Raw genomic sequence first — 13,703 nt, forward strand, 5'->3', positions numbered from 1 at the left:
CGGTTGTTCTGGGAAATATTACTGATTTAGGAATGGCTTTGGCTCGCTAAGGTAAAGGGTTGCTGAGGACGGATTTCATGCTATAACCTCAGAAGTCATAGCCATTTCTTGTTTTTAATAGTATTTATGTTTGTTACATTTTTATTCTGCACACTGTACAGTGAAACTAAGGACAGTCAGTAAAGCAATTTCATCACAATATGTTTGTTCTATAAACTTCCTGTAAAAATATAGGTTATTGGTGTAAGTGATCTACAAAATGTATGTTCAGTATTAATAACAGGAATATAAGCATGTGCTCATTCCTTTCTCAGAGTACACATTTGTCAGAGATCTTATCTATTTAAATATACACAGAATGTTAATTGATTCTGGGAATATCGTTGACTGTGTAATTACTAGCTCCAAGGGTGGGTGATAAACTGCTCACATTTGCTCCCCTTGGTTTTAATGGCAGTCACTTGGAATTATGGGTATATGCAAATATCAGGCGTTACTCAGAAACTGCTGAGTTTCCAAGTGATATTCACCTGACACAAAGATGCACCAGCGACTTCATTATGTTCAAATCAGTGGGAGCAAATTTGAGCATTGTGTCACCTGTCCATGGCGCTATAAATTGCCTCAGCAACAAAATGCTAAGAATTGCCATTGCCTTTAAGGCCTGTGGCATACCCAGCTCATCCCCTATTTTCCACCCTTGCACTGATGCAAGACATACCGTACACCTGTTAAGGGACACACAGAGTGGATTTTAGTGTACTCAGAAATATTAATTTTTGTATGCTTTCCGTAGATGAGCCTTTTCTCCACTTGTGTTTCTAAACAGCTGGAGCTAGTTTGCCACTAGCTTATATGAATTAAATAGACTAGTTCTAAGCATTAATAGTCATAGGAATCAATGCCAAAGTATTTTAATATTATGTGAAAGTGGATATTTTTCAAGCATCTATTTATGTATAAAAAAGGAAAAAGATCATTTCAGTATGACTGCATTGTATTAAATATTATTAAAATGTGGGTGATACACCCCCTACCCCCCTCCTACCCCCCCCCCTTTAAAGAATGAAACACAACAAATATATATGGTTAACAAATGAACAGTTTATTGATGTACCAAATGTAAGTCCATATACTATTGATGATACTGTTATATAATTATCATTCTCAATAAAAAAGTTTAAAAAAAAAAAATGTGGGTGATACAGTAATAGGGTACAGCCTTTTGTAAGTAAGTAATTTGTAATTTAAGATTTACCTAAATTCTTGTTTTGCCTTTTTTTGCCCTTTATTTGAAAATACAGATACCAGATGTTCGTGACTGTTCCGCAGCTTATAAGAAATGTCACTCCCAGTTTACAGATACCGCAGATTACAGAAGGCATGGTAGGAACACCTGGCAAGATGAAAGTGGAATTTATGCCAATCACCAAATAAAGCACAGCATATTCAAGCAAAGCTGTCCTATCACTCCACATCTGTGAGGATAAAGCAGCCATATATCATATAAGATGCAGGATCCTGTTCAGCCAGTGATTGGAAGCTAGCACAAGAAGCTTTATGGTGTTTGGTGATTTGACTAAAGTTTTACTATGATTCTGTCAAATATATGCTTTATGACCAATGTTATTTTTGCTTTATATACAAATATAAACCATATTAATATAGCTTGACCACTGGAAATATAAACTGGCCTGTATGAATATCTTCCAACTGCAATTCTGTTTGCATGGACTGTCCCCATTCTGCAACAAGGAATCGCTTATGACTGCAGGTGCAGAGCAGTTATAATGTTTTAATCCCTTGTTAAAGTAGTAACCTCCTGTGATGCACAGTGCACCATTAACATTAACCTTGCCCCCTTCCATGTACAATTTTTGTTATGTGCCTTCCTTCTGCCTTTTTCCTCACCCTTGGCCTCCTCTCCCCTATGCTTCCTCCATACTTTAACTTTGTGCTGAGACTTTTTAATTTTTTTAATTTCTAAAAAGGCATCCAACCCTCTCTTGAAACTTACAGGTCTCACTGTAAAAAATGAAAATGTGGACAGAACACTGTGGCTGCCAACCAGGAACCCTGTTCTATTTAAAAAATGCACAATTGACATCCACCCTCATTATGTGATCCTTTTAACTAGTCTAAGTACAAACAGCATTACTATTCTATTTACTGTTCTATTAAAAAAATGCACAATTGACATCCACCCTCAGTATGTGATCCTTTTAACTAGTCTAAGTACAAACAGCATTACTAAAACAAATAGATCTTAGTTTAGAAATCGTGTTTGTGTGGCACTGTGTCAAATGCTTTGGCAAATCAAGTATGTCACATCCACTGTAACCCTGCTGTCCAAGTTCCTGCTTACTGTATCTGTCCATCAGAAAGCCATTCTGATTATTACTTATAGTGCAACTAGACAATCCCTTGATCCTTTGTTAAACCTTCAATTAACTCGTCCATCACAGATGTCAAAATTGCAGGCCTAAAATTACCAGGTTGCATTCATAATCCCTTTTAAAATACTGCAATCACGACTTTCTTACAAAAAGTGACCTGGCTAAAATTGATCTAAGCTAAGTAATCAAGGGTGTATTCCATCACACTCCAGAGCCCTGTTCATTAACTTTGCTTAAATTTTTAGAACCATGTCTAAGAACATCTTGTTTGAACTGAGCCTTGCCTGTTCTGTAGGAAAGAACTGATTAAAAGGGCTATGCACATTTGAATTTACTTTTAATATAATCTAGAGTGATATTATGACAACTTTTGCAATTGGTCTCACCTCTACATAATTGTTCCTGTAAACTTGATCAGGAGTAAATAAAATTGGTAGTTTAATGTAGACCAGGCACATCCAGATTTGCCTTATTTTAAACAGACTGCATCATATAATTTTTTATCTTTTTTAGGCAAGGAACATTTATATGTAGAGTTGGTTCTCCGTGACCACATGAGATACTTGTATAATATATAGTCTTATACTGTACGAGGCATCTTCTGTTTCCTTCAATTCTTTCAGTTTTACTGAATCCAAAAAAAGAAAAGCGATTCTAGTTCTTATTCTTCCTTAATGAAGTTATCTGTATTCATATACATCAGCAAAATATATTGATGTGTGGTTCATGCAGCCACAAAGGTTCATGTTGCAATAGTGATTATGTGATACCTGAGAGCCTGACTTGCAATTTCTTTCATTGTCCCCTTGGACTTTGATGGATTAGGTGTGAACTTAATGTTCTCCTGTCTCACAAATCTAGTCTATTTTTATTTGCCGTTCTCTCTGTTATAAACCTGTGATATAATAAAATTGAAGACTGCTTCAGAGTACCTTTTTATGTATTCATTAACCCTCTTTAATAAGAATGTGGGGCTTATTTATAAACTGAATTCACACTCTGCAATGATGGCATTTGGGCATTTATAGTCAGTATTACCTCTATCACACAGGGGCAAGTAGGAATTACATCAGTCTTGTCCCTGCAATGCCAGTCTTGTACTAGTGTGGATAACGGTAATTGAGTTAACTTAGACAATACTAGGTGCTATGTCATACTTTTACAAAAAAAAAAGCCTTCATATATGTCTGGTTGGGATGGGCTTTTTGATCAACAAGCTTCAGCTGAACTCGCAACTCTGAATAATTCCCACAGGAATTTTGCAGTTAAGCAGAGTTTGCCACAAGGCATACAGTTGGTGCAGATGTTCGTGCTGGCATTACACACAAAAAAAAGGATGAATCATGGTAAAGGGAAGCTAAGGGGAATTGTGAAATTATGACACATTTTGTAAAAATTAACTATTAAAGTGGCAGTATCATTAAATACAACATTTGTGTTTGTTCCCAAAAACGTTTAGTAAAATGATTTAAGAGTAATGAAAGAATCAGTGGTTTTGTCATGTTTTCCTTTCTAAAACAGTGTAATAACCTGGAACCCTCTCCATTGCCCTCTATGACTATTTTGTAAAAGCACTCAATAACCAGCGCATGTTAGGTGATTCTCACACTTTCAAGAGCAATTACATTCACCAATAACTTTAGAACCAGTGAAATATGATTTTCATTCCATTCCCATTCCATTATCCCTCTCTGTTCTTCTATGAGCATAGGTCTCACAGTGCATAATGGGTTTATAGTCTTTCATAAGGCTATAGCAGGAAGACCACAGATATTTTACAGTATAAATCTACCTCATACATTGCAGCAGACCTTTTTAGATTTGTTTTTAGCAAGGGAACACTGATCTGTATGCTGCAATTCAGAGAGAATAAAGTAACTACAAACAGATATAACAAATATAACAATATTTTTTATATGGCCACATGTTAAAAGCAACTGCTGTTACATTCCTGCAAAGCCAAGTTCTAAATAAATGTAGCAATAGTGTTTGTGCCCCAAAACCACCCCTAGCCCAGTGATAATTCCAGAGGTGACACTCCGAATGGCTAAAGGCTTCTCTGCAGTTGTGCAAAGGTGGCCATACCATAAGATTTGCTCATTTGGCAGATAAGCTGCCGAATCGGTCTGAAGGACCCAAATCTGGCCCATGTATGGCCACCTTTAGTCATACTCAGGCTTGGACTGGCAATCTGTAGATTCCGGCAAATGCCAGAGGAGCTGCTGTAAGATACATAGACAGTCACTATTTAGTGGGCTGGTGGGGGGCTGTTTGGACTCTATGTACTTGAAATGCCAGGGCTTATTTTTGCTGTGTTGGGGGCAGTGTGATCCTTCCATAGACTGATTACAAACGAAAACAATACTCCTATGAACGAATTTTGCCACCCCCAGCCCGGCGTGACTGATGCAACTGCGAAGGAACTTTTAATTGTGTTGGATTGTCGGCTTTCATAAGTATTGATGGGCTAGGGGGCGCTTTGGGGGACTTTTGGCTACAAAGTTTTTCATGGCTTAACTCTTTCCTAACGCTGACAGGTTCCTATAGATTTTCATAGAAACATGTAATTATTGCTGATGCTGATGAGATACAAATGGATGCAAAGAGTCTACAAAGCTGGATATTGTATATGCCACTAAAAACATGACTGCATATGTTCTGGTTTTGTTTGCATTGGCTCCTGAAGAAACTTACATGTGTCAACCCACAAGTCTTATTACTTAGGCCAGTGGTTCTCAACCTTCCTAATGCCGCGACCCTTTAATACATTTCCTCATGTTGTGGTGACCCCCACAAATTTTTTGGCCACGCCCACTTTGTGGCCACGCCCCGATTGCCACACCCCATTTTTAAAATAGTACCCACGATGGCCCAATAGACAGCACCCCCATACAGTGCCCCCCATACACAGTGCCTCATTTGCCCCCATAAACAGTACCCCCCCATAGACAGTGCCCCCAATTGACCCCATAGACCATGCCCTCAATTGCCCCACAGACAGTAGCCCCCATAGAAAGTACCCTCCATACACAATGCCCCCATACACAGTGCCCCCCATACACAGCAGCCCTCCTTACACAGTGCCCCCCTTACACAGTGCCCCCCCATACACAAAGCCCCCCCATACACAGTAGCCCTCCTTACAGTGTCCCCCCATACAGTGCCCCTCATACACAGTACCCCCCCATACACAGAGCCCCCCAATTGCCCCCATAGAGAGTACCTGCAATAGAAAATTCCCCCACAGACTTCTTGCGGCTCCTGCTCCTTATTCGGCTCCTCGTACGGCGGCGACAGGTCCTTTTATAAGGTTGCGTACGTGTGACATCACACGTACGCACGGGCGCAACCTTATAAAAGGAACTGTCGCCGCCGTACGAGGAGCCGAATAAGAACAGGAGCCCAAGAACAGACGGTGCCAGAGCGGTCGGCTGCAGCCAGCGCGTCCCGCTGGCCTGGATTGTTTAATCCGGGACAGCGGGACGCGCTGTAAAAACCGGGACTGTCGCGACCCCTGAGAAAGGGTCATTCGACCCCCAGGTTGAGAACCGCTGACTTAGGCTATTTCATTAGGCATTTTTAATTTATAGCTTATATCAAAAACCCAATGTACAATTACAGTTTTTTAAAGCATAGCAACAGAAATCAGCAGAGATTGCAAGGTAAAATAAACCAGTAAGTTTTGAAGCTCAGTATGCATACTATTACCAAAGCATGTGGCATATAGAGAATATGATAATAGTCATATGGATGTTCATGGTTGACATAGACAAGCATAGACTATGTCTATAACAGTGAAGACACACAGAGCTACTACTAGCAGCTACTTGTCATGCCTACTAAAATAGACAATGCTGATCATTTAATGATCTCTACTGTCTCTACGTGAGTATTAGCAGAGGCAATTCTCAGTATTGCCTATGGCAGGGTATTTTCTGGCAGTTAGTAGCCATAAGTAGCTGCTACTAAGTAGCTCCATGTGTTTTCACCCTAGAGGTTTTCATTTATCCAGGCCATGATATACAGCATCTAGCACTGATAAGTCTAAGGGCTCTGGCACACGGGGAGATTAGTCGCCCGCGACAAAACTCCCTGTTCGCGGGCGACTAATCTCCCCGGATTGACATTCCACCGGCAAAAAATGTAAATTGCTGGTGGGATGGCATACGTGGCGGCGCGATTTCACTGAAATCGCACAAGTTGCCTCTAGAGGAAACTTGCATAGGCATACACCTATTTTATTATTGCCATTTTGGCGGCTGCAAAATAAGCATGCCTCATGCATTTAGGTATAACAAAAGCCCTAAAAAGTAAGTTGGCCCCAGAAAATCACACATTTTTTTAGAAAGTACAAATTCTAACAAATTCAAAATGGATAAATATGTTTCTTCTCCATGCTGCAAATCTTTGCTAAAATAATTAATTAATTTCTCTATTTTTAATTAAATCGCCTCAGAGCTTGCTCTTTCCTGCATCTTATCTCACTCATGTCCTTAGAGACAAAAAAACCCCTATAAATTGGCCATTTACAATTGCTCAAAATTACAACCTTGTGTCACATTTTTTTTTTGTAATATACAAAACTACACCTACAACACTTAAGGGGGCATTTACTAACCTGTGACTTTTTATGGTCGGATTTATTTTGCGTTTTTTCTGTGACAATTCTGAAAACTCTCCACCTAAAAGCTGTCGAGTTCAAGTAGAAATCAATGCAGATGTCCCTACCCTGCAAAAGTTTTCTTTGCTTCAAACTTTTTAAATTTTTCAGATTTTTGACGCCGGTCTTTGTGTAACAATTCTGTTCAAAGCCATGGTTATCGTCCAACAAGTTAAAAAAGTTGCGGTTTTTGCAACTTTTCTGTAACTTTTTCCTGCACGTGCTTTTTCACTTCAAATGTTTTTAAAAAACCTAACAATTTTGGTGAAACAAAGTGCAATCCCAAGAACACTGGGTGTCAGTATTGCTTTAAAAATATATATATGCAATCACTGACCTCACGCCATCCACATTGGTAACAGGGTTGTTTCCTTCACTTGGCAGCCAATGCATTTTTATCTTTACCAATGTCACTATCTATTTATCATTGTTCAATCAAGTCACCTTTTGCTGGTACAGAACTTTCCATTTAAAATTTGCATGAACTGCTGAAGCTGTGGAAAGGCACTTAGCAGTGTATTTAGACAGATGTGGTGAATGAAAGGAAGGTTAGGAGAGGTGCTTCTGGAGGAAGAGACACAGCAAGAAACAAACAGAATGATCACATTTCCACTCACACAAGTAGAACTTATAGCATCACATGATCATACAGCTGCATATTGAGCAATGTAATGTATAGAAATCTCTGCCAACAGAACAACAAAGGATTAGATGTACTACTGAATGGAAAATCTTTCAGAAACACGCACCATACATGATCTAGTGTTACTTCATTATTTCATGTATATATTCACCCCTTTTGAACTTTTCCAGATTTTGTTAACTTAAACCTGAAATAAAAATGGATTTAATTAATTGGATTTACCATTTGATTTACACAATATATAATGTGTAACATGCTAAGGGTGCAAAATATTTTTTACTATCATGTTAACATTAGGTAGGGATTAAAATAGCCCTATTATTAAACATTAAGGAAATATTGTCACTGAGGGGGTCCATGACCATAGAAAAGCATTAAGGCCTAAGATCACAGAACCTGGAGGTGACTTGTAATATCATGTCTTAAAACATTTTCTTTCATAATACATGTTTCAGTGAGCCATGAACAATAAATGACATCACTAAGCACTTATTATATCTAATGATATCACTAAGCACATAATAAAAAGATATTCAAACTACCCATCCCCAAATGCTACAGTAGACTTTCATGTCAGATCCAGTCAGGAGCAGGTTAGCACAGATTTTCTGGATAAGGTATCTTTCTGTAATTAGGATCACCATACTTTAGGGGGCCCATTCATTAACGTTCAATGAGTATGAATTAAAAAAAATCCATATTTTTTCTAATTTTTAGAACTGTGCGTTATTTCCACAATATTTTCGTGGTTTGCATCAATTTTCATGACAAAATTGTATTTGTCGCAACGAGTACGAACATTTCAGAATTCATTCAAGCTTTGGTACCGTGACTTTCCTTGGGCCAGGTTGAAGCTGCAGAGTGCCATTGAGTCCTATGTGAGGCTTCGAAAATCATGCATTGAAGTTTAAAGCCAGAAAGGTTTTGCACCATTTACGATCGCTCAGATACGAAAATTTCGTAACTTTCGTATCGCAACCATTATATCAGAAATTATTGTGGTTAGTACGAATTCCAATCGTACTTTTAACAATCTGAAGTTCGTGCTTTGATAAGTCTGTCCTTAGGTATACTAAAAGATAGTTTAAACATTCAAATACCCCAATAGGATTGTTTTGCCTCCAGTAAGGATGAATTATAGGTTAGTTAGGTTCAAGTACAAGCTACTGTTTTAATATTACAGAGAAAAGGGATTAATTAAAACAAAAAAATCTGAATTATTTAATTAAAATGGGTCTGTAGTAGATGGCCTTCCCATAATTTGTCTTATAGCTGACATGACAAGTGTAAGCCTGATGGCTATCAACCTCTCTGCACAACTCTGCATTTGTGGCAGTGGTACAGGGAAACAGGGGCCACTTTTGGGAGTCTGGAAGAGCAGCTAGGGGCATAAGAGAACAGTGCAGGGGTCCTCTTATTTAAAACTGACTTTATTTGTCCTATAACTTTTGTGGCACAGTAAAAACTATTATTCACCTTTGCAAATCAACTAGTATCCAGATTAAATCCAATTAATTCCAGGTTGTAACACAAGCAAATGTAGAAAGGTCTGAGAGGGGTTAAAAAGGACCTAAAAAAAAAGACAATTCGCTAATGTTAACCCAGGAAAGAATGACCTTATGTCTGCATGAAGGATTTCACATAGCTGCTGAACGCATTTCACAGTTCAATACTATGCTGAGCAGCTGCTGCTCCCGGATGTCTTCTAATGATATTCTCTTTCCCTTGCAGCAGCATGCTGATTTGTTGTGATATGTTTGCCAAAAATCTTTGGTTGGTTACCTCGTCTGTTTATCTTTTGTTTTATCTCGCTAAAGACTTCATTGGCACTGGACTTGTGTTTATCTGCCAATCCTATGTCTCTGGATTCTAAACATTTATTTTAGGGAAAATATTGATGTTATTCATTTTCATGTGATTCTACAAGAATAAAATAAAGTGCTACTGTTGTTAAATATTACGTGATCAATAAAGAGCTGAAACATTTAAAATGTAATTCTAAAGCTTGCCAGTGCTACAGTCAGGGCTGGAACTAGGGGTAGGCAGAAGAGGAACCTGCTTAGGGTGCAATGATTGGGGGGTGCCAGGCTGGAACCTCTCCTGCTTGCCCCTAGCCCGCACTCCCATCTCTTGCCCCTACCGGTTGTCATTACGCAGTGGGGGCAATGACTTCCTCCCCCCTGCTCCCCATTTGATGGAACTGCACAGGCGGGGGGGGGAAGTGCAGGGGCGAGGTGGCAGACTGGGTTGTCTAGGGTGCCCAGTTGGCTTGGCCAACCCCTGGTCACAGTGACAAAAGTCTCTCATGGTCACTACTTCAGATATGAATAAAAGTAATTGAAGGGGTGGCTAATTTAACTGACTTGTAGTATTATGTAGAAGAGTGATCCCTAACCAGTTGCTTGTGAGCAGCATGTTGCTAACCACCCTCTTTGATGCTGCTCTGAGTGCTGATTTTTACATTTCTGGCTTGGAGACAAGTTTTGGAAACAAAGAAACACAGTTTTACTTCAAGCAGAGCTACCTGCAGACTAGCAGTCCATATTGGACTACCAAATAGCCAATCACACTGCTTATTTGGCATTTGTTGACTTAAAGAGGATCTGAAAGTTAAGGTAGTTGAGAGCTCAGCAGCCCTTTTTGAGTACCAATAACCCAAACTGACTGTGCACCACCTACATAGTCATTTAACCCTATGGTTAATGACACTCTAGGGATCATTTAGAACACCCCAATGGACAAGTGCTAGAGAACTAAGGGGTTCAAGAGCAAAATCCTTCACCTGCTGCAGAGAGCATCAGGAGGAGATGCAACCTAGGTCTGTCCTCCTGTCCTTCCTAAATAAATCTTTGACTAAAACAGTAAATACTGTGTTAGTAAGAGAGGTGAGTGAAAAAATGCCCAAATATTACCTGAATAAAAAGATAAGAAAAAAAACAAATAAAAATAGCTGTCTTGTTCAGAGTTACTGAACCTAGAAATGATAGCAAATAAACCATGTGGAGCAGCAGTCCAATGTACTCCCTAGCTCTGTGTAAATTATCAGGCCCAGAATTAATTATATATGCGGGAATACTGTTTAATAGCACATGGTACCTCTTCTGCCCACCCGTAGTTCCGGCCCTGTAAGGGGCATATGTTGATGTGCCAAATGTTTTACACCTTAAAAAGGTAGTATACCTCCTTTTTTCTATATAGGTGCAATTAATAGGGCTTGTGCTGAACATACTTTTTGCTTAAGAAATATCTACATTTATTGTTACTTCTTGCTCTGCAAATCCTAAAACTAAGAAAAGTCATGTTCTACTTCCTATTCTTCCAAGCACAAATATCAAAATATATTGCCTGTCCACCAAGAAAGGAAGTAGAATCTGAGTTACAGATTATTCCCTGTTTCACTAAGATATAAAAAAAAATGATTATATATTCCAAAATTAAAACCATAGGCAAAAAGTATGTTTAGTACAAGCCCTAATCAATGCACTTACATTGAAAAAATACTTCCCCTTTAAAAACTGTTGTAAATAAATGTATAAAGTATCATTACTCTTACATGTGATATCAGGGGATTTCTTCCAGGGGAAGGAATGCCTCTGTGGTTAAGTCACAAGACTCTGACTCAGTAGGTCTTTTAATCTCCTTTCTTTCCCAGTAGGTCTATTAATCTTCTTGTACCTCAAGCACCTTAAGAACCAAATATAAACTGGAAGTTTAACAGGAAAGGGTCTCATCGTACTGTAACCATGATAACATAAGGGAGAAAGTAGACCGAAAATAGAAACACAAAATGAAACTTATTCTAGAGAACAAGCTAGTAAATAAGGTTGTTAGTAGATGTTACAGTAGATTTATGGTCATTAACTTTGTCCTTAATCCAGTGCATACATGCTTGCCAAAAGCCTAAACAATTGCACAATATTTATCTCCAGTACAACAAATATCGCCAGTGTTACAAATAGTGCTGCAATGATATCTTTATATAAACAGAGGCATAATTATAGATGTGGCAGACTACATGAGGGGTGACTGCAGGTGACCCTCGACACATACAAATTCACAGATGACCAGCGATTTTGTGTGTGTTGTATGTCACCCGCAATTATATGCAGAAGGGTTATACCACATAAATTTGTGTGCCAGAGAATGCAATTGTAGGAGGCACAGGTGAATCACAGGATGAGGATTCCTGCTTATAGATTTAATAGATTGTTCATACAAAGTCACTACACTTAATGCATTCAGTTATCCATATTTTTTTTCCATATTTGTCATGCTTCTTATTAAGATTTACATTTCATGATGTCCATGGCTCCTTAAAAATCTGCAGTCCTAGTTACAGCACATTGTGACCTTCCATATCGACCTGCACCTGTATTTTTCTGATGTATCTAAAGATTAGATGATCATTTGGGCATTTTATAACCTATGGGTATTCATTTGGAGCAGGGATATTAAAATGGAGGCTCACATCCCTAGTTTAAGAGTCCCATAGACCCCTGGTAGATTATATAATCTTCACCCCAGAATGCAAAACTTACACTTATTTTAGGCACAATATAAATTTGCTTTCACCAGTAAGGGCCACTGTATTCCATGAAAATGTTCTCTTTACTTCCCTCAATAAGAAATGCTACAGAATATAATGATCATTGACTGGAACTCAATCACAGTAATAAATATCTGATTACTTATATGTTGAGGTATATATTAAAGGGGATGTTTACCTTTGTATTAACTTATGTTATAGATAGATAATTCTTTTTTTTAACAATTACTTTTTATTAGAATAAACGAGTCAGTACATTTGTTTACAGCCAGAATGTTCAATGCATCTGTTGGTCTCAAGTGGGATGGAACATATAATTTAACATCATGTTCAGTGCACTTATATATCTTGCATAGTATGTGTGTTTTAATTATCTGGAACTCTTACACTAAACAAAAAACAAAATACTAAAGTATAAGACATAAAAGGATTTTCCCAACATCTCCTATGTCATCAGTGTCTTTCTTTAAATGGTCAACACTGGGGTGGGGGGTGACTTGTCAGGTGGGGGGGAAGTAGGCATCTTGGGATTTTGGAGGTATAGGAATAATCACGAGGTTGGCAGTTCTAGCCAAGTTGACCAGAGTTTTGGGTGTTTATCTGGGCAGCCATGCCTACTGTAGATTAGTTTATATACTGTAGAGGAAAGGCTTGGTCCACTATGTTTATCCAGAAGGATCTTTTTGGGGGGCTTGGGTCTTTGCACTTAATAGTAATGTATTTCGTAGCACAGGCTATCATAAGCGTAGTATGGATATCATAGTTCTCTCTGCTGTAGTGGGGGCTAGGTCGTTTACTTGGTTGAGCGGAGTTACTTGTGGGTCAAGAAGGATTGGTAGGTCTAATGGCTATAAAATCTGTTACCAATGACCAATAATGTTGGGCCATGTACCCCTATACAAATGGAATGGGTGAGATTTCTTACTGTGGCCTCCAGAGGACTGTGCTTTAATTCATGTTATAAAATTAGTTTTAAGGCCAAAAGCTTGTAATTTCACCTGTAGATATGGCTATTCAACTCAAACACCCTTTTATTGTCTAAGGCCCCTAATACTCTAGCACCTGTATTATCATGAGGTGGGTTTCCTGCAGTAGAATAATATGCGGATGGTATTTCCTCAAGAATGACTGTTTCTTCATTTTAAAAAGGTGCCAAGGCCCTGAGCGTTCCATGAAATAATAGTTACCTCTACCACAGAGAGTAGGTTGTACATATTTGTCCAAGTGAAATATATAAATTGTAGTTAACCTGTTGTAGTGGATATACAGATTAACCTGAAAAGTGTGGACCTGAGTCCAAAAAGTTGTAACTGAAGTGAACTAGATTAGGAACTCATCAGTCCTGTGCCATTGTTAACATTTTTGAATCGGCCCTTAGCAGAGCTAAGATTCTGGTCGAAGGATACCTCTGTTTGGTGTTATCTGTGCAATGATCTGGCTAACCTGGTCTCCAGCCAT

The 13,703-nt window shown here is 38.6% G+C and overlaps 1 protein-coding gene across 2 annotated transcripts in view; it reads left to right on the plus strand.

Moving 5' to 3' along the window:
• Window positions 1–3,327, plus strand: part of c9orf135 (chromosome 9 open reading frame 135) — a 35,462-nt gene extending 32,135 nt beyond the window's left edge. For both annotated transcript variants that reach the window (XM_031890832.1, XM_002935587.5), the window contains exon 6: window positions 1,305–3,327. In XM_031890832.1, coding sequence (XP_031746692.1) covers window positions 1,305–1,484 — 180 coding nt within the window. In that variant the 3' untranslated portion in view covers window positions 1,485–3,327. The remainder of the gene's footprint in view (window positions 1–1,304) is intronic.
• Window positions 3,328–13,703: the final 10,376 nt, after the last annotated feature.

The sequence above is a fragment of the Xenopus tropicalis genome, chromosome 1 (assembly GCF_000004195.4).
Source record: "Xenopus tropicalis strain Nigerian chromosome 1, UCB_Xtro_10.0, whole genome shotgun sequence".
In the NCBI taxonomy this organism is placed as follows: domain Eukaryota; kingdom Metazoa; phylum Chordata; class Amphibia; order Anura; family Pipidae; genus Xenopus; species Xenopus tropicalis.